Source organism: Myotis yumanensis, unplaced genomic scaffold (assembly GCF_028538775.1).
Source record: "Myotis yumanensis isolate MYYU_CA2020_CCGP unplaced genomic scaffold, mMyoYum1.0.hap1 SCAF_2, whole genome shotgun sequence".
NCBI lineage: Eukaryota > Metazoa > Chordata > Mammalia > Chiroptera > Vespertilionidae > Myotis > Myotis yumanensis.
The window spans coordinates 28,110,494-28,132,260 of record NW_027223753.1 but is presented as its reverse complement, the minus strand read 5'-3'; the positions used below and the strand labels follow the sequence as shown (position 1 = coordinate 28,132,260).

Genomic DNA, 21,767 nt, shown 5'->3' with positions numbered 1-21,767 from the left:
TCCAGGGACCCATCCTCTCAACTTCAGTCACAGCAGTCGGCCTCACCAGCTGACGAACTTGGACCAGAGTCACCACCACTAGGCCGAGGCATGGCGTGCTAAGGCATGGGTGCTCAGGCATGGCTCCAAGGCCTTCTGTGATTTAGATGCAACCCGTATCCTCAGCTTCCATTCCTAATACTGCCCTCCATGAATCTTATGGGCTATGCTCGCCGAATTAATGCTAACTACTCCCCGATTATTCCATTCCTTTCTTGCCTCCATGTTATACATATGCTGTTTCTTCTAACAGGACTATTTTATTTTTTTACCCTTCAACAACTTGCCCAAATCCCATCACCTCCAGGAAAACTTTCTGAGTTAGCTATCTCTTCTCCTGACCCCGATGTGTCCCTACTATTGCCCTTACCAACTTTTGCTGTGTTCACCCCTTTCGGTATGTTTCGGTTATCTACTGGTGTATAATAAACCACCCCAAAACTTAGTGGCTTAACACAATTTATTATTTCTCATAATTCTGTTGGTTGACTAGGCCTTTCCTTACTCCTGCAACTCATTCAGCTGGAGGACTGGCTGGGCTGGCAAGTCCCAAATGGCCTCCCCACATACCTGGAAGATTGGGGGACCTCGGTTCCCTTCCACATGGCCTCTCATCCTCCAGTAGGTTAGACCAGCTTCCTCACTTGGCAGTCTCAGGGTAGTGTCACACCAAGAGGGCAAAGGACAAAGCTACAAGGTGTCTTGAGGCCCAGACTCTGGAATTCACACATCACTTGGCAAAGTGTCACAAAGCTAACCGATGATCAAGGGATGAGATGTAGTTCTTGATAGGAGCAGGTGCAAAGAATAGTGGCCACGTTTAACCTATCACAATGAGCCTGATTCTTCCACTAGACTTGGAGTCCTTCCAAGGCAAGGACCTTGTCTTATCCTTCTTTACTCCCTTCCATTACTCAAACATTTAGCTGTATTCACTCATGCTCAGCGCAGTGTCCTTGCCTTCAAGGGGTTACATTTGCAAACAGATAATTAGGACCCAGTGTTTTAAGTGCTGTGACAGGGGTATAAGTTTCTAGAATTGCACAGGGGACAGAGGAGAAAATCAGTCAGAGCAAGCTTCACAGAGGAGGTAATGACTGAACAGGGTTTCAGAGGTAAAGTAGGAGTTCACTTTGGTGAACAAGGAATAAAGGGTATTCTAGATCAAGGCAACACTATATGCAAAGGGCATAGCAGTATAACCCAAACAGTGCATCTAGGGACCTGCTATCAGTTCAGTTTTGTTAGAATGTAAAACACAAGGAAAATTGGTAGGAGATAAAGTTGGAAAGTGCCCTAGGGACTAACTGGGTATCCTATCCCCTGATCTTTTTTTTTTTAAATGTATTTTTTTTTATATTTTATTGATTTTTTACAGAAAGGAAGGGAGAGAGATAGAGAGCCAGAAACATCGATCAGCTGCCTCCTGCACACTCCCCACCGGGGACATGCCCACAACCAAGGTACATGCCCTCGACCGGACTCGAACCCGGGACCCTTCAGTCCGCAGGCCAATGCCCTATCCACTGAGCTAAACCGGTTACAGCCCCTGATCTTTATACAATGCCTGGCAGGTAGTAACTGCTCAATTGTATTGGATTTTTCTTTTTTTTTAATTTATTTTTATTGATTTCAGAGAGAGAGAGAGGGAGAGAAGCATGAATCATTGATCTGCTGCCTCTTGCACGCTTCCTAGTGGGGACTGAGCCCACAACCCAGGCATATGCCCTTGACAGGAATCGAACCTAGGACCTTTCATCTGTAGGCCGATGCTCTATCCACTGAGCCAAACCAACCAGGGCAGATTTTTCTTTTTTTTTTTTTTTTTTATATATATTTTATTGATTTTTTACAGAGAAGAAGGAAGAGGGACAGAGAGTTAGAAACATCGATGAGAGAGATCGATCAGCTGCCTCCTGCACGCCCCTCACTGGGGATGTGCCCGCAACCAAGGTACATGCCCTTGACCGGAATCGAACCCGGGACCCTTGAGTCCGCAGGCCGACGCTCTATCCACTGAGCCAAACCGGTCCGGCACAGATTTTTCTCTTTTTTGATCATCAAACTCAGTCTCAAAATCAGGGGGTTTGGTTTCTTGTTTGGAGTCCCATTTTTTTAGCCCCTGCTGGGTTACCCAACCTCTTAACCATTACATCACTTTACCCTGATAAGCAACTGTACAAGCTAGGATTCATTGCCCTCCAATTTATTGCTAAGGAAACAGGCCTAGAGAAAGGAAGTGACTTTTCTAAGAACACATATATTCTGAAAAGTAACAGTCAGAATTTGAGTTTGAGTCTGTCCATCCCTGAATCCTAGATTGTTTCTCAGCCCTGCACTGGGCTCAGAGGCTTCCCTCATGTTTCCTCATCCCCTTCCCACTATTATTTCCTGCATGCTAAAACCCTGTTCTAGGTGACTAGATAGAGATGACCTCCGAAGAAGGGACAGGTATGTAACTAATCAAAATATATAAGATCAGAGGGAAGCCAGGGGATTATGAAAACTCAGAGGAGGCACCCTAGCCAGTTTGGCACAGTGGATAGAGTTGGCCTGCAGACTGAAGGGTCCCGGGTTCGATTCTGGTCAAGGGCACATGCCTGGGTTGCAGGCTCGATTCCCAATAGGGGACATGCAGGAGGCAGCCAATCAATGATTTTCTCTCATCATTGATGTTTCTATCTCTTCCTCTCTAAAGTCAATAAAAATATTTTTTAAAAGATCTCAAACTAACCTTATATCTGAAAAAAATATTTTAAAAAAACAAACTATAAATAAACTAGTTTGATTGTGTAAATGCAGCCTAAGGCAAAATGTGAAACTAAGAATCAATAGTAGAAATGGCCAAAGTATAAACAATAAAAATTTTTTGAAAAAGAAAACTCAGAGGAGGCAACTAACCCAACCTTGAGAGAAAGTGAAGCCTTCCAGGCTGGGGTGGGGTGGGGGGGTGGTGATCAGCCAATGACCTTGTATGCATATATGCATAACCAGTGGACACAGGATAGGGCTGTGAAGGCCTGGGGCAGGAGGCGGGGCGAGCGAGAAGGGATCAATGAGAAAAAAGGGACATGTGTAATACTTTCAACAATAAAGATTTTAAATTTTAAGAAAAAGAAAGTGAAGCCTTCCAGAGTCCTGCAGGATGAACAACAGTTAACCAAGCAGTGGACATGGAGGCATGGAGAGCACGGGGTGCTCTGTGACACCTGTCAGAGGACGCAGGGAGAGAGCAGGCGGGCGGAGTCAGAGTCTGGAGGGCAGACCAGGTCAGACAGGGCTGGATGCCTCGCTGCAGAGGTGCAGGTGGAGAACCACTGGCGGATTTAAACAAGTGGGGAGGCAGGGTCAATTTTGAATGCAAAGCTTACACTGTGTAGTGTGGAGGATGGGCCACAGGGAGAGAAACTGGAAAACAGAAGGCCAGATGGGAGACAGCCGCAACCTTAGAAAGTTCGTAAGATTATGACCTGGAGCAGTAACATCCCCGAGGTGCGGCCATTGGAGAAGCACTCGGGGTGGCTGCCCGCGGCGCGCGCTGTGCTGGGCTGGTTCCCACGTGGCTCCCGCCGGCCCTGGCCTGGCTGGGCACCAACAGGATGCGCCTGGGCGATCCTCAAAGCGGGGATGGACGAGGTCTAACGTGCGGGAGGGCATCTCTCGGCGAGGCCTGGACGGTTTCTGAGCAGGAGATGCACAGAGGCGGAGATAAGATTGTCTGTTGTTTTAAGAACTTTAAAGGTAGACTCTCTGAGTGTTCAGAATGAGGGAAGGTGGGGCCAAACCCCACTGCGAGGCTCCGCTGTGAGCACCCCTGAGTGGCCGCGGATCCTCTGAGCTGAGCCCGGGGACGGGGCGCCTGTGCGGGGATGGGCGCTGCCTGTACGGCTCCGAGCGGCGTCCAGCGGGCAGCCGCAGTGCCGGGCTCCTCCAGCAACGCGACTGCAGGACGGACAGGGGCGGGGGCGGGGCAGGTGGGGCGAGCGGCGGGATCCACCTCGAACACCTGGCCGCCCCGGGACGGCGCTCGGCGGGCGGGACCATGAGCGGGGAGGGGCGGGGAGCGGGACGGGAGGACCCGGCCGCTGCTCCGGGGCCCGTAGGTTCTGCCAGGTTGTGGGAGGAACCCGAGGGCGGGCCCAGCCCGGGGCTACCCGAGTGCAGCAGCTGTTTCCTGATCCCGGTCCGGCCGCACCCCCCTCTTGAACTTTCACCCCCGGCGCGCGACGGCGGCGGTCACGTGATCAGGGCCAACATGGCCACCGCCGCCGCTGGGAGCTGAAGTGCCGCCGCCGCCGGGCAGCCGGGGGGAATCCGCTCGCATCGCCGCCCTCGCCGGCCGGGCGGCCGCGGGGCCCGGAGCGCCGGAAGCCGGGGCTGGGACGGCACCGCGCGGCGGCCCCGGGGTCCCGTTAGAGCAGCCCCCGGCGGCTATGCCGAGGGCCCGGAGCGGCCGGCGGAGCAGGGGGGCTGGCGGGAGGGAGGAAGTAGGTTTGTTTACGGGCTGTTTGGGGCGGGACTGGCCTGGGCCGGGGTCGGTGCCGAGGCGGGGGCCGGGACTCCGGGCCGCAGCTTACGCTCTTCTCTTTTTTTGCATCTGCCCGGGCTCTTCCCCCAGACCTTCCTGCGAGTGCGAGCCAACCGGCAGACCCGGCTGAATGGTGAGTCTTGGCCGGCCCCTCCCTCCGCCCCACCCCCGGCCTCCTCCCTCCCTCGCTGCCTGCAGCTCCTGGCTTTGCCCGGCTCTCTCCGACATTGGGGCCCGCTGGCTTCCTCGCAGTCACCGTGCGTGAGTGTGTGCTAACCGAGGGGGCCGCCCTCAGTTTCCCCGTCTGTCACATGGAGGGTATGGCTCCCAACTTTTGCCCAAGCCTCTCTCAGGGCCTTGAAGAGCCCTGGGGGGCGATGAGTGCCAGAGGATGAGGAACACGCTGCACAATTCCACTCGGGAGCTCAGCTTTGAATTTGCAAACTACTGGGACCTCACTGTACATGCCGGCAGGGCGCTGAGAATGTTTTTCTTCCAGTTTTTAATCAGTGCCCAGTAGTGTGAATACGGCCTCGCTGCTGAGACTTGACAATGCGATGAGATCAGGAGTTCCCACGGCAACAGGAACTAACTCATCCCAGGGCTCTTTGAGTTATCGGTCGGCCCACATTTCACAAAGGTGATCAGCGTGGGCTCGACAGCTCTGTCTGAAAGCGCACCGTGTATGCACTACCTGGCCGTTCCCCCCTGCCCCCCTCCTTGGATTCAAACCTCTGGAGTATTCCTATTTGCAGAACACGATTGAATGAGCCTGGCTTTTTGTACCGACTAGGGTGTGGTGTGTCTGGGGGTTGGCTGTAGGGGGCTTAGGGTCTCTGGGCCAGCTGGTAAATGATTCCCAACTCCTGCCACTTAGTTTCTGCTGCCAGGCTGAGCCTCATTCTGGGAAAGGGAAAGCATTCATTATGGGCTGACACCATGTTGAGCATTATCACAACACTTCTAAGAGGAAGGTGTTAACACACGTTTTGTAGATGAGGAAACTGAGGCTTGCAGAGGTGACACTGATTTGTTTAAAATCACACAGCTGGGGTGTGACTGAGCCATGATTTAAACTGGAGTTTGTTTACCGCCAAAGCCTGGGCTTCTCCAACCATGCCATGCTATCTATCTCCATGGCAAATCTGACTTTACCTACTCAGAGGTCGCCTCTGTGTTGGGAGCGAAACTTCTCCTACCATACTTTGGTTATTTTGGCGAGAAGATAACCAAACCTACCTTGATTATCGGAGAATTTCCAGGTGATGTTTAATCCGTCAGGGTGCTTTCCTGGGACTACAAGGGGTCTTCTGTGCTGGGAGGCCTGGGTAAGGAGAGCATCCACTATTGTGCCCTGTTTGGTGATTCTGTGAGATTCATTTCTTTATTCAGTCATCACAGTGTTTATCATAGGCCCCGTCTTATAAGGGAGGCATTCCTTTGGGCTCTAGGCATGATAGGTAAAGGACCTTTTTATTCTCACACTGCTTCATACAGACTTCGAGCACTCTCAGGTCCCTTGCTCCATGCCTTTCTGATCTCTAGCGTCCCTTCTCCAGCCCAGCCCTGGCTCTAGAGCAGAGATTTTTCAACCTTTTCATCCCATGGCACACGTAAGCTAATTACTAAAATTCTGTGGCAAACCAAAATATATATTTTTTGCCAAGCTGACAAAAAATAAATATAATTTTGATTCATTCACACCGGAAGGTTATTGTTGTGTTGCCTGTAGCCATATTTTTTACAATAATTCTTTATTGTTGAAAGTATTGCATATGTCCCCTTTTCCCCCCATTGACCTCCTCCAGCCCCAGGCCTTCACCACCCTATTGTCTGTGTCCACGGGTTATGCATATATGCATACAAGGTCTTTGGTTGATTACCTCTTACCCATCTCCCATCCTCCCCCTCCTTCACCCCCATCTCCTGTAGTCATATTTTTATTTAACAATCTAAGGGAAAAGAGTAAATAGTCAGGTATTGCATGTTTTAAAAATTTTTGTGGCACACTGGTTGAAAATTGCTGCTCTAGAGTGTGAAGGTGGCGTGAACCTGAGATATCAAGGGTTAGGGCAGTCAAGACAAAGGAATTTAGATCTATGTCCACAAAATCAAGTGGGGAACCACAACATGATCACATCTATAGCAAAAGCACAGGAAATTGGAGAGATGGGCCAGGCCACAGACCAATGTTTCTCAAACTCCATGCTCAGTCCTGCTGGGATAGTAACTTTCCTATTGAGTTAGGTCTTTCTAGGACTACTCTGTTTTGGAGTTGGAATAGCTCCCTTCCTCAGACCTTCAACAAGCAGGAGCTGGACCCCAAGTGCATATTCTTACTGCCCTAGCACACTCACGGGATTGATCTTTGTTGATGCTGATCAATCAAGAAGACTCTTAAGACAGGAAAACACTTTAGGCTATGGTTTCCTATCCTGCCTTTGCCCCTTTTTTGCTACTTAAAAAGTACCTTGATCTCTCTGAGCCTTGAGTTTCTTGATCTGTTAAAATGGATAATGCACCCGATCTACAGGATATTGAATTAAATGAGCTACCTTGTGTAAGGTATTTGGCTCTGAGCCTAACACAATTGAAGTTCTAAATTGTATTAATTCTCAACCTGCCCTCCTCCCTAATCTGCATTCATGAGCTTCCCCCCAGGGTCAGTGTCCCTGAGAAAGTTCTTCCTGGCCCTGCAGTGGGGAACCTTTCCTTCCATGGCTAACTCCCCCTTCCCCTAATCCCAATCCATCTGATCTCTGAGTGGCTAGCCCTGCTTCTGCTGTTGCATCCAGGGAGGGGCTAGAAGGAAGAGTCCCTTGTTTTGACCCCTTCCTGCTTCAGTGACAGGAGGGCTGCAGAGAGGGATTAGTGAGCTAATTAGAAATGATTGCATCTCTCAGCATTAATTAGCAGTGCTGTGGGCTTGCGGTGTGCACTTTGGAATTGAGCCCCCTGCGGGACAGCATGGCAGGCAGCCCTCTGCCTCGGGGGCCTGCCAGCCCCTCTGCACTGATTAGAAATGATGGAACAGGTTTGGGTAGGCAGGGCTACCCTCTCAAGGTACTGTGGCTTTCTGACTCAAACTCTCTGTATCTTTATGACTGGGCCTCGGTCTCCTCTTCTGTAAAATGGGACCAGTGGCCATAAGAGAATTCCTTCCTGGGATGATTCTAGGCTCTTGGCCCAGGAACAAAGTGGATTTTACCTGACGAGTGAAATCATCAGGCCCCCCTGAGGGACTTTGGATTCTAACCAAGAGATGTTCTCTAAAGTTGTATATCTGACACCAAAAGAGCCCATGGTCTTTGGCCTTCTAGGGAGACACCTAGCAACGTGGAGTGTCTTTGCTCATTGCACTTCTTGAATTCTGCCGGTACGGAGGTAATAGGTTGAGCTTGAGTCAGCTGTGATGAGTAGCACTTTGCTGGCCTAGCTCCAGTCTCCTCCCCAGGTGCTCTTGGCAAGTGCCAGTCCCCAAAGGAGAAGAAGGTGCTGCACAGTGAGGGCCAGATCAGGCACTGAACAAAGGGGCTAATGGCTGGCAGGAGGTCAGGATGTATCAGCTGCACTGGGACCCTGGGAGCTACAGTGACCGTCTGCCTGTTCTGTGCTTTGTTTTCGGTTTCTCCATGCAGCTCGGATTGGGAAAATGAAACGGAGGAAGCAAGATGAAGGGCAGGTATGTCCCCTGTGCAGCCGCCCCCTGGCAGGATCGGAGCAGGAGATGAGTAGGCATGTGGAGCATTGCCTTTCTAAGGTAGAGGGGCCATCACCACCTCCCTCCCCCTCCCTTCCCTCTTCCCCTGAGACTAGTTGCTGTCTGCCTCCAGATCTATGGGCTGTTGGGGTCTTCACGTGGTGTCAGCAGCTTCTTCCTCTCTGTTTTTGCTCTCTTCCTTTGCTTTCACTTTCCCACCCCTCCCCTGGGGCACCAGTGGCAAATGATTGGGAAGAGGCCCAGGTCTTTGACCTCTAGGTTGGTTTACTTCACCGGAGCCCTAGAGCTGGGGTTGGCATACCACAGCGGGGGGCCAGGGTTATGCCTTCCTTGCAGGCCCTGGGGGGAGACAGGGATGGCCTGGGACCCACGTGATCCTGCTTTCCTCTTCACAGAGGGAAGGCTCCTGCATGGCTGAGGAGGATGCTGTGGACATCGAGCATGAGAACAGCAACCGCTTTGAGGAGTATGAGTGGTGCGGGCAGAAACGGATACGGGCCACCACTCTCCTGGAAGGTGGTTTCCGAGGTACAAGCAGCCGACACATAGGCAGTGGCACTGGTGGCCAGGCCTGTGCTTGGTATCCATCTGTTGGGAGCCAGAAGGCCAGGGCTGGTGGCCGGTCATCCGTTCCACCACATGGGAACTGCAGCTGGCAGGGCTCCTTTGTGACTGTGCTGCCTGCCTGTGATGTGCATATTAAAATGGAAGTATTTGGGTGGGGAAATGGAATTGTGAGGCTGCAAGCTAGGAGTGACAAGGGGGGCTCTCGGCCTCGGGTGATACATTGAAGGTGACAGCCAAGCCACGTTAGCACCTGCATAAAATATTAAAGGGACGGTTATGCATTTATCACTCTATCCCTCTTAAGGCTGATAAATGAGAATCCAGCAACCTGATGTACACCTCCAGCACTGGGGGCCCTGAGGGCTTCCAGGCAAACACATTGGATTTTCCTCCTCCTCCTCCTCCTCCTCCTCCTCCTCCTCCTCCTCCTCAGCCCCATGTGAGAGAAATCAGTTAGAGAGGAGAGTGAGTTATGGCAAAATCTGACCTCCTATGAGCTGCATTGGTGAATCTAATTTTAGCTCTGTTCCCATCCCTTCTGCATGGGCCCCTCTGCCCTGAAGCAAGAGGGGCCTAGGCCCAGCTGCTCCCTGCTTCCCTTGGGTTCTCCCCAGTTGCTGCAAGAGGTCTGCAGGGCCCTGCCCAGCTCACTGCCCTCCCAGCTCCTTGGAGGGATATGGCGTGGCCCAGTGGGAGTCCCCCACTCACACCAGATCAGAGAGCAGACTGGTGCCCAGGGTCACTGTCCTTTTGTCAGACTCTCCTGCCTTGGGCAGGGGAAGAGGAAGCTGTCTGCCTCCTGGCCTCCAGCTCTTCTCTCTTTCTGTGCTCAAGCACAGCTGGCACTGCAGCTTGTGGTCATTAAGTGAGCCAGTCTGCTTCCCATCTGCCTCCAGTTCTCTGGGCATCACCCTTGAGAATACTCTGTGTCTGGTCTCTGAGGAACCTCATAGTAGCTGGGAAGAGGGTCTCTGTCTCTTTGGGGCCCTGCTCTTGGGGCTGATGCTGAGGCCTGGTCTTCACGGTGCTGTCCAGTGCAGACTGGCTACACGAAGGGGCTCCAAGCCCAGGCGGGTTCTTATGCCTCTGGGCTTCTCACATTATCCAAGTGTTTGGGGACAAGCCAAAATATAAATCAGGAAGGTTCATCAGACCCAACTGGAGCTGGGGAATGTTCGTTTGTCATTTCACTCTGGTCCTGTCCTAGAGAATGAGCAGCAAAGCCCAGGATCCTGTGAATTGTACACAGGCGGCAGCCTGTGCATGTCTATTCCACGGTGCTGCTCTGGGCTCACTGTGTTGGCTGCTGCAAATAGTCACACCCTCCATCGCTGTGGCAGCTTCTTAGTCAAGGTTTCTTGGCCCTGAACTGGACATGATGGCTTCTGGGCATCAGACAGGGCTTAAGGGGATAAAGCTGCATAGGGCTTGATGATTTGACATAGTATTTCCCCTACACTGGGATGCATTTACAGAGCAGGTATGAGGGACTTCTAGGCCCTGGGCGGGTGTCAGTTTTCCCTGAGTGTTTACACTGTGAGGTTGTTCCTTTCAAGAATTCCTGAAGGGAGTTCAAAGGGGGCTTTTCTTTGAGCGATTTGGAGAGCGAGAATGAGAGTGAGACTTGAAGAGGGAACAGGGGCCAGAGGTGCCTTTATCTGCAGAGAATTGCTCCAGCTTTCCTGATAGAAGCTGCTGCCGCCTCTTAAACAGCTTAGTGCAGTCAAAAGACAGGCAGACTTGAAAGGCTGTTTTACAGTGAGATCAGCGGGGGCTACAAGGCAGAGCTGGGCGCAGTGGAGCGGAGGAGGCTGAGGCTCCTCAGTGGGGCAGGGGGTGGGGGGACTATCAAAGGAAGCCCTGGCTCATCCTGACTGCCGCTGCCCTGAAAACCTGTCTGCAGAAGCTGACCATCTGTCAGTCTACCCTCCCTGGCCAGGACCACTAGGCCCCAACTCTTGAGGGGTTGGGTGTGGCCCCGCCAGGCGGGCTGGTGTCAGTGCATCGCATTGATCGCCCGCCGGGCGGGCCGGGCCGCAAGCCGGGCAGCGCGTGCTTAATGTGATTGAAAGGCAGTTAAAATGGCGGTGACCTTTTCAGGAGGAATTAGATTGCCTGCCAAGACCGGTTAGAGGGAGTGATAACGCCGGCTGAAGAAGCTGCCCGGCCGACTTCAGAGAGAAGGGAGCAGAAGCAGGATGAGCAGGCAAGCAGTGAGGCCCATTTAAGCTGTGCTGTGTGTGCTGACAGAACAGAGATTGCTGTCCTTGTTAGATATGAAAGAATTGAAGAATTGCAGATAAGTTCCTGTATCTGATCGTCCCCTACCCCTCCTCCCAGACCAGGGCCCCTTCGTCATCGTCAGTAAAGCTTCCCATCAGGCCCACTGGGAGCTGGTCTGATGGAGCAGATCGGTTGCCTAGAATGTAATCAGCTGTGGAGCCAGTGGGCAAGCAGGAGTTTTGGTGGAGACACCTGGCTGAGGAGAGCAGGCCTTGGAGATAGGACCTGTGGTTACTGAGGGTGAGGCCCAGATAGCTCAGACCCGGGAGTGCTGAGAATTGGTATTTTAGGACAAAATGAAGGACCGGACAGAGCAGGTAAGCACTGAGATAGGACCAGCTGGAAATAGATCTTGAAGAGACTAAGGAAATGGGTAAAGATGTCAAGAGAGCAAGTTGGAAGGAACTTTCAGTGTCTAGGAAACACTGGCCTTCCCAGTTCTAGAAGCCCTGGGCTGTTGACTGTCCTCTAAGAACCTTATGTTCGCTAACCTGCTACTGCTGTTCCTTCCCACCCAGTTATAATTGCATGCAGGCGGCACACAGAGCCTAGTGCTTCACCAGCGTTCCCTTCAGAGCTCAGCGGTGAGGAGAAAAAGATGCTCTTCTGGGCGCCATGCCAGCCCTGGGCAGAGCAAGGGGCCTCTTGGCTAGAGCAGCAGGCCACAGGGAAAACCTAATCATAACAGCCCCTGGAGCAAACCTACTCCTACCTGTAGTCAATGAGATATATGGTCAGTGAGCCACACCTTCCCTCATTTCCTGTCTGTAGCTCCTGGGCTCTGGAGAAGAGACTTAAAGTGGTGAGATTTGATCCTTTTCCTGTATTGGTTGCCAGTGAAAGTTCTGCAGTTTTGAGGAGCCTGGAGCTCATAATCAGAAATGGGGAAAAGGGGGAGGGAGAGAGAGAGGGAGGAAGGGAGAGAGGGAGGGAGGGAGGGAGGGAGGGAAGGAAGGAAGGAAGGAAGGAAGGAAGGAAGGAAGGAAGGAAGGAAGGAAGGAAGGAAGGAAGGAAAAGAAAAGAGAGAACAGAAAGAAAGAAATGGACAGGTTGGAGAGGATATGGGAATGGTTGGTTTCAGATAAGGTGATAATGATGTAGGGGGCACATGAGCGTTAAGATAGAGGAATTTCCCAACAGGCTGCATAGGAAATGAAGGTGCTGCAGCTGTGTCTTTGAACCCTGAAGGGAAATGCACTGCTAGAATCCAGCATTGAGCTCCTTTGAATCAAACAGGTGGAAGGGCGGGTACTAAGAGAACCAGCTGTGCAGGGCCTCTGCCCTGTCCAGATCTTGGCTGAGGAACTGCATCTTTCTTGAGTCCCTGTCTTAACTTGAGGCTGGTTCCAAGTATTCTAGGTGAGGTATCATGGAGCAGATAGGCAGGGCAGCTTAGGTACAGATTTTTTACGTGCCTATGGATTCATAAAACTTCAGGGCCAGGTTATAATTCAAAGGGGTAAGAGGTATTGTGAGTCCAAGGGCACAGAGAAACAGGCCTTGCCCTAACTGCAGTCTCCTTTGGCGCATTGGTTTCTAAAAGATGGGAGGCTCAGGTGCTAAAAATGTCCCCCAGCACAGCCCTTCTGCCTGGTCCAGTTAGTAACAGGTGTTGGAATAGCCAGCTGCTGAAGGCAGTCTTGGAATGGAGAGGGTTAGGGCTGCTGCCTTCTAAGTCTTTTAATTATAACTGTTGCCTGGTGGGAGGGGTTGGAGAGGTGGCAAGGAGCAGGGCACCTTCTGTCCCCTGTGACGACTAACGGGATTTAATCGCCTTTTGGAACACAATTGTTAAGCTGGGACAGAGGGAGTGCAGGCTGAAGGAGCACGTATCAATGGTTTTAAACGGCGTCTGTCTCTGTGCGTCTCTCCTGACGTGAGGCAGTGAAACGCGTTATCGAGGAGGCCCGGAAAGTGGCTAAGTGCGTTTGACACACGCCAACTCCCTGCCTCCACACTGGATAATTGCATTGTCAACTGTTCAGCGAGGTGGCAGGTGACACTGCAGGCCGATTGATTGTCCCGCATCGCAGCTCCCCAGACTGTCAGCTCCCCAATCGATGGCGTTTACACAAGACACCGTAACTGCATCTGTAACTAATTCCAGTGTAAAACTCTCCGGAAGCTGCTGCCCCTGCCCCCCTCTCCCCTTTGGAGAGCACAGACCTCTGGAGGGACCCAAGACTTGCCTTTCTCCCTAAGTTCTGGTTTTGTTGGGAGCAGTAGGTGAGGAAATCAATGGCTCCATTTTTGTGGGTTTCAGGTTCCAGGACATTACAGCCCCCAGTAAACAGGCGTCTCCAGTTTCTCAATCGATTATTTGATCAATTGATTAAATTAACACTGATCTTTTTTTTCTTTTTTTCCCCCTTCTCAGTGACCCAGGAAGAAATGAGTTTATGGGAGGGGGGTCATTTTTATAAAATTTAGACTTGCCTATCATTTCTGCACTTAACCCTCTCCTCTGTTGCTAAGAGTTCACTTGGCGGGAAGGTATTTTTCGCATTGCCTGCCCTCCCAGGACTGGGAGCCACTGTGTTGAGCATCACTGACCACCAGGCTTAATTTGCCTGTAGGCAGCAGCCCAGCCCTTTGTGCCACCCTAAGGTGGGGCCAGCCCTAGCCGGTTTGGCTCAGTGGATAGAGTGTTGGCCTGCAGACTAAAGGGTCCCAGGTTCTATTCCAGCCAAGGGCACATGCCCGGGTTGTGGCTCGATCCCGCTGCCCCCCCCCCCCCCCCCCCCAGTAGAGGACGTGCAAGAGGCAGCCAATCAGTGATTCTCTCTCATCATTGATATTTCTATCTCTCTATCTCCCTTCCTCTCTGAAATCAATAAAAAATATATTTTTTTTTAAAAAAGGTGGGGTCAAACCATAGCAAGGGACCTCCTTAGTGACTAAAGGGTACCCTGGGTCATCTTGGAGGTCCTGAGGGCTGAGTCCCTTCCCTGGATAGCAGCAGCAGCAACAGGAGTGGCAGCTTGCCTATTACCCCCCAAAGCTACATGGAACAGGAGCCAGAGGCTTGGAAAGGAGCTCTGTGCCATCTTGCATCTGAGTACTGGCTTGGGATGTTCCAGCAGCTGAAAACATAAAATGACTGTGGAGCCTTTTTCTCGAAGCCGGTGGGGGAGGGGGGGTAAGCTGGAGGGGGCACTGTCTGCATAAAACGGCTTTATGGCCGTTTCTTTTTATTATGATTCTGCCAGAAGTCAGCAAGTGACATTTCATTAAGAAAATAAAGTTTAATGTGCTAGGAAGGAGGTTGGAGCAGGCTGGGGCAGCACAGGAGTGAAACTGGCGGCAGCAGCCTGTTCTGAACACCTGTGGGGGTAGGGAGAGGTTCCCAACATCTGTTTCCAGTAGGGGATGGTGTCAGGGTCAGAGTCAACTGCTCAGACCAGAGACAGAGCCCTTTTCCTCGGGAAACGAGGTGTCGTGCTCTCTGTCCTGCCTGCCTGGTCAGAGGAACAGAAGGTCGACTGGGGCTGGTAGGGAAGATTGTGTCCTGAGAAGTTTCTCCAGGCCACCAGCTAATCAGGCCTTGGCCTGCCTTCTAGCGCAGGGCTCCTAGGACCTATTGGAGCAGCAAGTAGCCATTATTGCTCCGGTGTGTGGTATGGTACCTGTTATGGGCCTGGCCAGCTCTGCTGGATGACGCTAAAATCACAGTCATGAATCACACTGGGGCTTTCAATCTGGTGAGGGTCAGTGACAATAAATATGATTTTGGGGTTGCATAGGAAAGAGCACATTTAGAGGAAATATCTGGAGAAGTCTCATCCATACTCAGCACCTTGAGGGTAGGAATCAGATCTTGAAACTTTGTGTCCTCAATGTGAAGCCAGGCAGAGGATGAGTCCCGTAAAGGTTGAAGGAATGTTGTTGAGGTGGAAGTTCATTCAGGAAGTATTTATAGAGCAACTACTGTGTGTAGGCACTATGACTGAATAGTAGAAGGCATGGTTGAGCCGGCCACACTTGGCAGCATGAGCAGGCATGTGTTCTGTGGACCAGGAGGGCCAAGGTTCTAGGCAGACATAACAGGAGGTCTGAAGGCATGGGGGCAAGAGAAAACATGTAGGGTTTGGGAAACTACAGTAACTATGTTCTGCTGGAACATTCAAGTCCTGCTCCAGGCCTGGCGGCAGTAGGACTGAAGGGGAAAGGACTTCAAGCCACAGGCCACTTTAAGTGTTGAGAAGCTGGGGCTTTGGGGTGCCCTGTTTTCTCAGCTTTGCCATGGGTTCTTTGATTTCCTTTCTGCCCAATAGGCAGGGCTGGGTAGGGCCAGGCTGAGCCGAGGATGTGAGGCTGACTGCTGAGCTGTGTGTACTTGGGGGAGGGGGGTTGGCAGGGCTTGGGGGGTACACACTGTAAGTGAACCTGATAGCTACATTCTGATTGATGGCAGAGTTTGTCTCCCAAACTGTCAGAGGGTTTATAGAGGTGCCACTCACCTACAAGGCAGGAATTGCTTGTCAGGACACCTGGCCGTGAATAGGAGACAGAGCTGTAACTTGGTGTTTTCTCAGCTTAATGGCCCTGCTGCTGACCTGCCTGCGTTTGTTGATGCCTTGAGTATGGAGGTCAAATGAGGACTGTCAGAAGGGGTGGAACCTAGGCATGCCTAGCCTTTCTCTTTCCCTGGTGCTGCTTACCTCTGGGATGGGTGGGACCTTTGTCAGGCCAGAGACCAGAGACAGAAGGGAGAAGGGTTGGGAAGAAAATGTTTTTGAAATGGGCTTGAAAGGTGGAGAACATTCCAGATGGAGTGAATAGCATGAGCAGTCTTAAGAGCAGGACATGCAGAGTTATGCTTAAGGTGCAGTAAGTAGTCTGTCCATATGCATAGGCTTGTGGAGTGAGTGAGGGAAAAAGATCCTAATGGGTCTGGCTGAGGAGCCAGGCTGGATTGTGCTTGCAGTGAGGAGCCACAGTCAGTTTTGGAGCAAGGAAAAGAAGGGTCAGAACTACATGGGAAGCCGGATGAGGAACAGACAAGAGGCTTGAGGACCCATTACGAGACTGTTACCCTGATGAGGGTATAAGAGCCTGAGAATGGAAAGAAAGGACAAGAAATTTCTGAGATCATCAGGCAAAATTCTGAGCTTCTTCCTCATCTCTTTAAGGATTTCCTTTCTGATTCCACTCCTAACAGATTCCATTGCTTTCATCTCTTTCTATCCTAGAAGGGCTACTTTGTGGCCAGTGAGAAGTGCGTGGTCTGAGACCACTAGGGGCTAGTTTATTAAACCACTTGGAGCAGCAAGCAGTGGCTGAGAAGGATGAGTTATGCAGAGTGAAAGGGACTGAAATATCAGACCACTTCTGCGGGAAGACAGGTGGGGAGGGAGGAGCAGCTTTGTGGCCTCTGACCTGGGCTCTCAGGAAGAAAAGTCCTGGAAGATAGGCCACATGATGAGTGAGGGCCTAGTGTAGCTTCAGCAGCTCCCGCCCCGTTGGCCAAGAGTCTGCCTGTGGCCGGACCAGTTGCATCTTGATGGGGTCAGCTGCCTGCCTGGCCCTGCCTCCACCCAGCCTGGTTGCCTTCATGGGCTGCTTTGAGAAGCAGGTGTGCATGCCTCTCCTCTCATCTGTCCCCTCCTAATCCCTTTATAACTGCACTTGTCCAGGAATCTGGGCTGAGTGAGGTGGAGATGAATAATTAATGTCAGTCGCTTCAGACACCAAATATTTGAACAGCTGCCTGGTGTTTTTGCTGGCAAGGACCTGGCAGCCAAAATCAGGATGTTGACTGGGGTCCTGCTGTATGGCTCTGACTGGCCTTAGCCAGCCTGCTCTCCCCCCTGATGGACTTCTCTGTCTGGACCATGGGACACAAGGAATGCCAAGGTCTTGGATGGGGTGATCTTGTAAGACCAGAATGTGTTCTCTTCCTGCTCTTCCTAGATCTGGACAGCAGGCTTGGGTATCTCCTGAAGACCTGAGGTAGTATTTGAAGGGGCTAGTTTATGAAACCACTTGGAGCAGCAAGCAGTGGCTGATAAGGATGAGTTATACAGAGTGAAAGGGACTAAAATATCAGAGTCCAGAGCACCTAAGTATCTGGCTCTCTGTATTCCAGGCCCAAGTGTCTGTCTGGGCCTTATCTGGCCCAAAAGTTGACCTCCATCTAGAGGCAACAGAAGAGGCACCCTTGGCTTAGTCTTGTTGGCCCCCCAATCCTCACATCCTGCTTCCCACAGGCTCCGGCTTCGTCATGTGCAGCGGCAAAGAGAATCCGGACAGTGATGCTGACTTGGATGTGGATGGGGATGACACTCTGGAGTATGGGAAGCCACAGTATCCTTGGGGCACTGTGGGACAAGGTGGGGCTTGTGGAATAGGCCAAAGGGAAAGCAAAGTAGCTAACACCTCTGGCACTTACCCGCCCTCCCTGGGGTCAGTGTCTCAGTTCTGGGCAGGATTCAACCCTCAAGGCCTATTGCAAACTACGATCCATTGTCCTTGACCACCATGCCAGATACACGGAGGCTGACATCATCCCCTGCACAGGCGAGGAGCCTGGTGAAGCCAAGGAGAGAGAGGCGCTCCGGGGTGCAGTCCTAAAGCAAGTGTGGGCACAGGCTTGGGGGTGGGCTAGAGGGGGATGGGAAGCCCTGAGGCAGGGGTCAACCTGATACCCACCCTCAGGGCTGTCCTTGCCTGCCTTCGAGGCTCACTTTGTTCTTTCTCCTTCCTTTCCTCTAGTGGCGGCCCTCCCAGCACGCGCATCACACCTGAGTTCTCTAAATGGGCCAGTGATGGTAAGTATTAACACAGGTTAGGAGGAGTAGGGGGAAGGGGACATCCTTTGGGTAGTGGTGGGACTCAGGCCCAACCCCTCCCCGATGCTGCCAGTCCGGCCATAGTATGAGTTGCCTCTCTATCCCAACAGAGATGCCATCTACCAGCAACGGGGAGAGCAGCAAGCAGGAGGCCATGCAGAAGACATGCAAGAATAGTGACATCGAGAAGTGAGTGGCCAGAAGGGGAACCCTTGGGACAGCAGTTCCGTAGGAAGAGAGGGGCCACCAAGGTTCCAGGCCCTCCCTTAGTCCTGCAGCCCTGGGCACACAGCCGACAGTGGGGCCCAGCTGGTGCTAAGCATGACTCTGAATTGATCACTGGGCCACGGCCCTGGGCGCCTTGTTGGAGGGAGGAGCAGTCCGCCTGCCTGCCTGCCTGCCTGCACGCCCGCTACAGCGGCCTCCACCCGGGGAATGTGATGTATGGCCACCCAGCCCAGCCGGCACACTTGATTCATCTCCAGTTTCTGTTTCTTAATCGGGAGCTAAATTGGTTTCATTTTTCTTGTCCTGGGTGGCGCTTGCAGTGGGTTTTAGGCAGGAGCATTGGGTCTCATCACTTCTGGTTGGAATTTTTGGCCGAGGTTCCCTGGCAAGGGAAAGGGGACTCCCTTAGCACTTAATCCAGGGGGCCTGGATCCCCAGGAGCCACAAGGACTTGAAATCAGCTGGGCACTGTATTGCCTTTCCAGAAACCCAAGCAAGGCCAGTTCTAGCCTCAGGAGATGGCATTGTCCAGTTTGAGGTGTCTGGAGCTGCTGCCTTTGGCCACTGCTTAACTCCCACACCCATCCCCTCCCTCCACTGGAGGCAGGTTGCCTGGGGTTAAAAGGCAGCCTCTTCATTCCAGGACCAGTGTTCCATCTTGCCTTCTGCCAGGAGAGTGGATTGCAGGCCGGTGCAGGGCCGGGTCGGTGGCCCAGGGTCACCTCCCATTTGTTTCCCTCCATTTTGTGTTGTCATAAATTCATTCCAGCCCGTTGTGGTTGATCAGTTTATCTCGGCCGGGGCCGCAAGTGCTGCTGGCATGATGTATGGGCCGCGGCGCAGGGCCCGGCTGCCCATGAATCACCGCAGCTGCTCTGTGTCAGCGCCGGAGCGGGCCGCACGGGTTCGGCGCAACCAGCTTGGGGAGGGGGAAGGAATGACGTATGGATGTTTATTTAATAATTCTCTCCTACTCCAGCTGAGCGGGGCGGGCGGGGCCATAAGGGGCGCCCACCCTCATCTGAAGGGGCTGCTCATAAATCAGAAAGACAAGATCATTAATCAGGGATGGCGCCCGAAGGGGAGGTGGGGGCCAGAGCCAGTGGCCATCCATGAAGGTACTACCCACCCAAAGCTGGGGAAGTCGGGATTTCTATCCCACCTGTGTGAGCACAGGCAGGGCTGTGGAACAGGTTGGGGACTGGCTCAGTCCTTGGATCTGGGTCTGCCTGGGTTGGGCCCCATTAGTCCCCATGACTTTTCCTTGTACACAATATGGTTTCCCACCCTACATCTGTTTCATAACCCAGGGAAGGGGGAAAGCAGGATGCCATGGCTGCTTCTAGGAAATTCTCCACCCTATACCCTGGAGGGACTCAGGAATAGCTCACAACCAACCTGGGTCGGGGGCTGGAAGCAAAGAGCAGAGGCATGGTATATGCTGAGCAAATCCAGGATAGGGTGGACTCGGGTTAGATGTGGCCTTGGAGCTTTTGGAGATGGAGTGGGAAATGGCTTCATTCTCTCCTGGCCCCATCCTTTTTGCCTTTCCGGTTCTAGCTCATTCTCTGGTTTGGGGTTTGAAAGTTAGTTTTCTACTCTGGGGTAAGCTGCCCCAGCTCCATGCCTTAAGTTTCCCCTTCCCTGAAATAACCACATAGGACCTGGCAAATATGCCCAGTCTGGTCCTTAGAAAGGCAGGGAGCATAGCTACCCATCCTTGTCTCATTGTCAGGAATTAATAGCAGTCCAGATGGGGATGGTACATACGGCATTGGGCAAAATGCCAGGGGAGGAGCCAGCTGCATAGGTGCTTGTAAGGAGAGTGGGGGTGGTTAAGGCTTCCAGAGCTGGAAAGTTGAATGAATACTCTCAGGGAATCAGCCAGAGCCTTTCTCAGCTTCCCTGGAGAGAGGCAGGACAGAGAGAATCATGGACCCATGGAGTGATGGCTCTAGAGCAGTGGTTCTCAACCTTCCTAATGCCGCGACCCTTTAATACAGTTCCTCATGTTGTGGTGACCCCCAATTTCATTGTTACAAATTGAACATAATTAAAGCATAGTGATTAATCACAAAAACAATATGTAATTATATATGTGTTTTCCAATGGTCTTAGGCGACCCCTGTGAAAGGGTCATTCAACCCCCAAAGGGGTCTCGACCCACAGGTTGAGAACCGCTGCTCTAGAGCATCCCTGATAGAGGGACACAGCCATCAGGAAGTCACGTTGTTGCTAGTACTACCCTGAGAGAGAAAGGTCAGAGATCAAAGTTTGTTGCTGTCTTAAGGCTTAGTTTCTATCCTGTCATAGCCTCTTCCAACATCCTCAACAGGTTCCCTTTGCCTGTGAGATAAACTTCACTTTCTTCTGATTGTGGCATCTGAGGTCTTCATGGATACTATCTCCTTTCCCACTATCGCTTTCTGCTTACCCACGGGCGAGACTTCAAGCCAGATGGGGCTCTTAGGCTTCTTGGCCTTTGTTCCGATGTTCCGCGATATGGAGGCCTGTCTCCTGGGTCTAGTCAGTGTAGAATAGCGGTCAGTCACAGTTATTGGTTGACCACAGAATCAGTCTGACAGAGTTTAAATCCCATCTTCCCCATTCTGAACCTTGGGCAGGCTACTTAGTGTTTCAGTTCTGCTTTAGTTTCTTCCTGTATAAAATGGGAATATTATTATCTCCTCATGGGGTTTTTGTAAGGTGCAAATAAGGTCATTTTCAATCCCTCAGTTCCATCCCTGGCATTTAGTAAGTGCTTAATAAATTTTAGCTTTTATTTGTATTTTCATTATTATTCCCTAAAGCCCTCTCCAGGACCATCTTTTCTATTCCTCCAGGAAGCATTCTTCTCCCTTTGTGAGCTCCTCTAGGTTCTGTTCACTTGTTTTAGAAGGGGAGGGACGGATCACTCCCTGAGATAGTCCCACTATTCCCTGCTCAGTATTGCAGCCCAAAGAGTCTTCAAGAGGTTGTAGGGACCTTCTTGTGCAGTGCCTGGACAACAGGTGAGGACTCGGAAGGCACAACAAGGAGCCCTTGAGCAGGCCAGGCCTGTACCCCAGGGACTTGTATTATGTGGGACTCATCCAGTCCCCTCATCTCTCACTCTCCCTGCGGGTTGGACTGGCTCTTTATTTGGCAAATGTTTGTTCATGCTCAAATGTTTGTTCATACCCACGTGCCTAGTGTGGAGCTAATGTCCATAGTCATGTTGGTGGGGCGAGTAGCTTCCCCTCAGGGAACTGAGCCTAGCAGAGACGACGACATTTGTAGTTATATTGCTGTGGTGGAGTCCAGCACAAGGGCTGGAAGAGCACAGAAGAGGCAGCCACCAATGGGCTTCTGGGAAGAGGTGGGAACTAACTAGACCTGAACCATGAGGTGGGACCTAGTGAGTTAGGAGGTGGGGATGGATGATCCAGAAGCAGAAAGTGTCAAGAAGCCAAGGGAATGAAAACCAGTGGCATGTGGGGGAAACTTGGTATTTTGGTGTGGGTAGAGCTTAAAGGATGTGGCCGGCTGGGGATGGACCAAGGAGGTCCGTCCTTGTAAGCTTGTGAGGAGTTTGGTAGAGCTTTATCCTGAGGGAGACGAACTGTTGGAA

The 21,767-nt window shown here is 51.9% G+C and overlaps 1 protein-coding gene across 3 annotated transcripts in view; it reads left to right on the top strand.

Moving 5' to 3' along the window:
• Positions 1-21,767, top strand: part of RNF220 (ring finger protein 220) — a 231,288-nt gene that overhangs the window by 206,969 nt on the left and 2,552 nt on the right. The window contains exons 1-8 of one of the 3 annotated variants that reach the window (XM_070404908.1): positions 4,286-4,526; positions 4,658-4,700; positions 8,206-8,327; positions 8,684-8,816; positions 17,348-17,444; positions 17,626-17,712; positions 17,853-17,908; positions 18,040-18,118. In XM_070404908.1, the coding sequence (XP_070261009.1) occupies positions 4,473-4,526; positions 4,658-4,700; positions 8,206-8,327; positions 8,684-8,816; positions 17,348-17,444; positions 17,626-17,712; positions 17,853-17,908; positions 18,040-18,118 (671 nt within the window). In that variant the 5' untranslated portion in view covers positions 4,286-4,472. Of the gene's footprint in view, positions 1-4,285; positions 4,527-4,657; positions 4,701-8,205; positions 8,328-8,683; positions 8,817-17,347; positions 17,445-17,625; positions 17,713-17,852; positions 17,909-18,039; positions 18,119-21,767 lie in introns of those variants that run through there. The other 2 variants (XM_070404907.1, XM_070404906.1) reach the window with 2 other exon arrangements.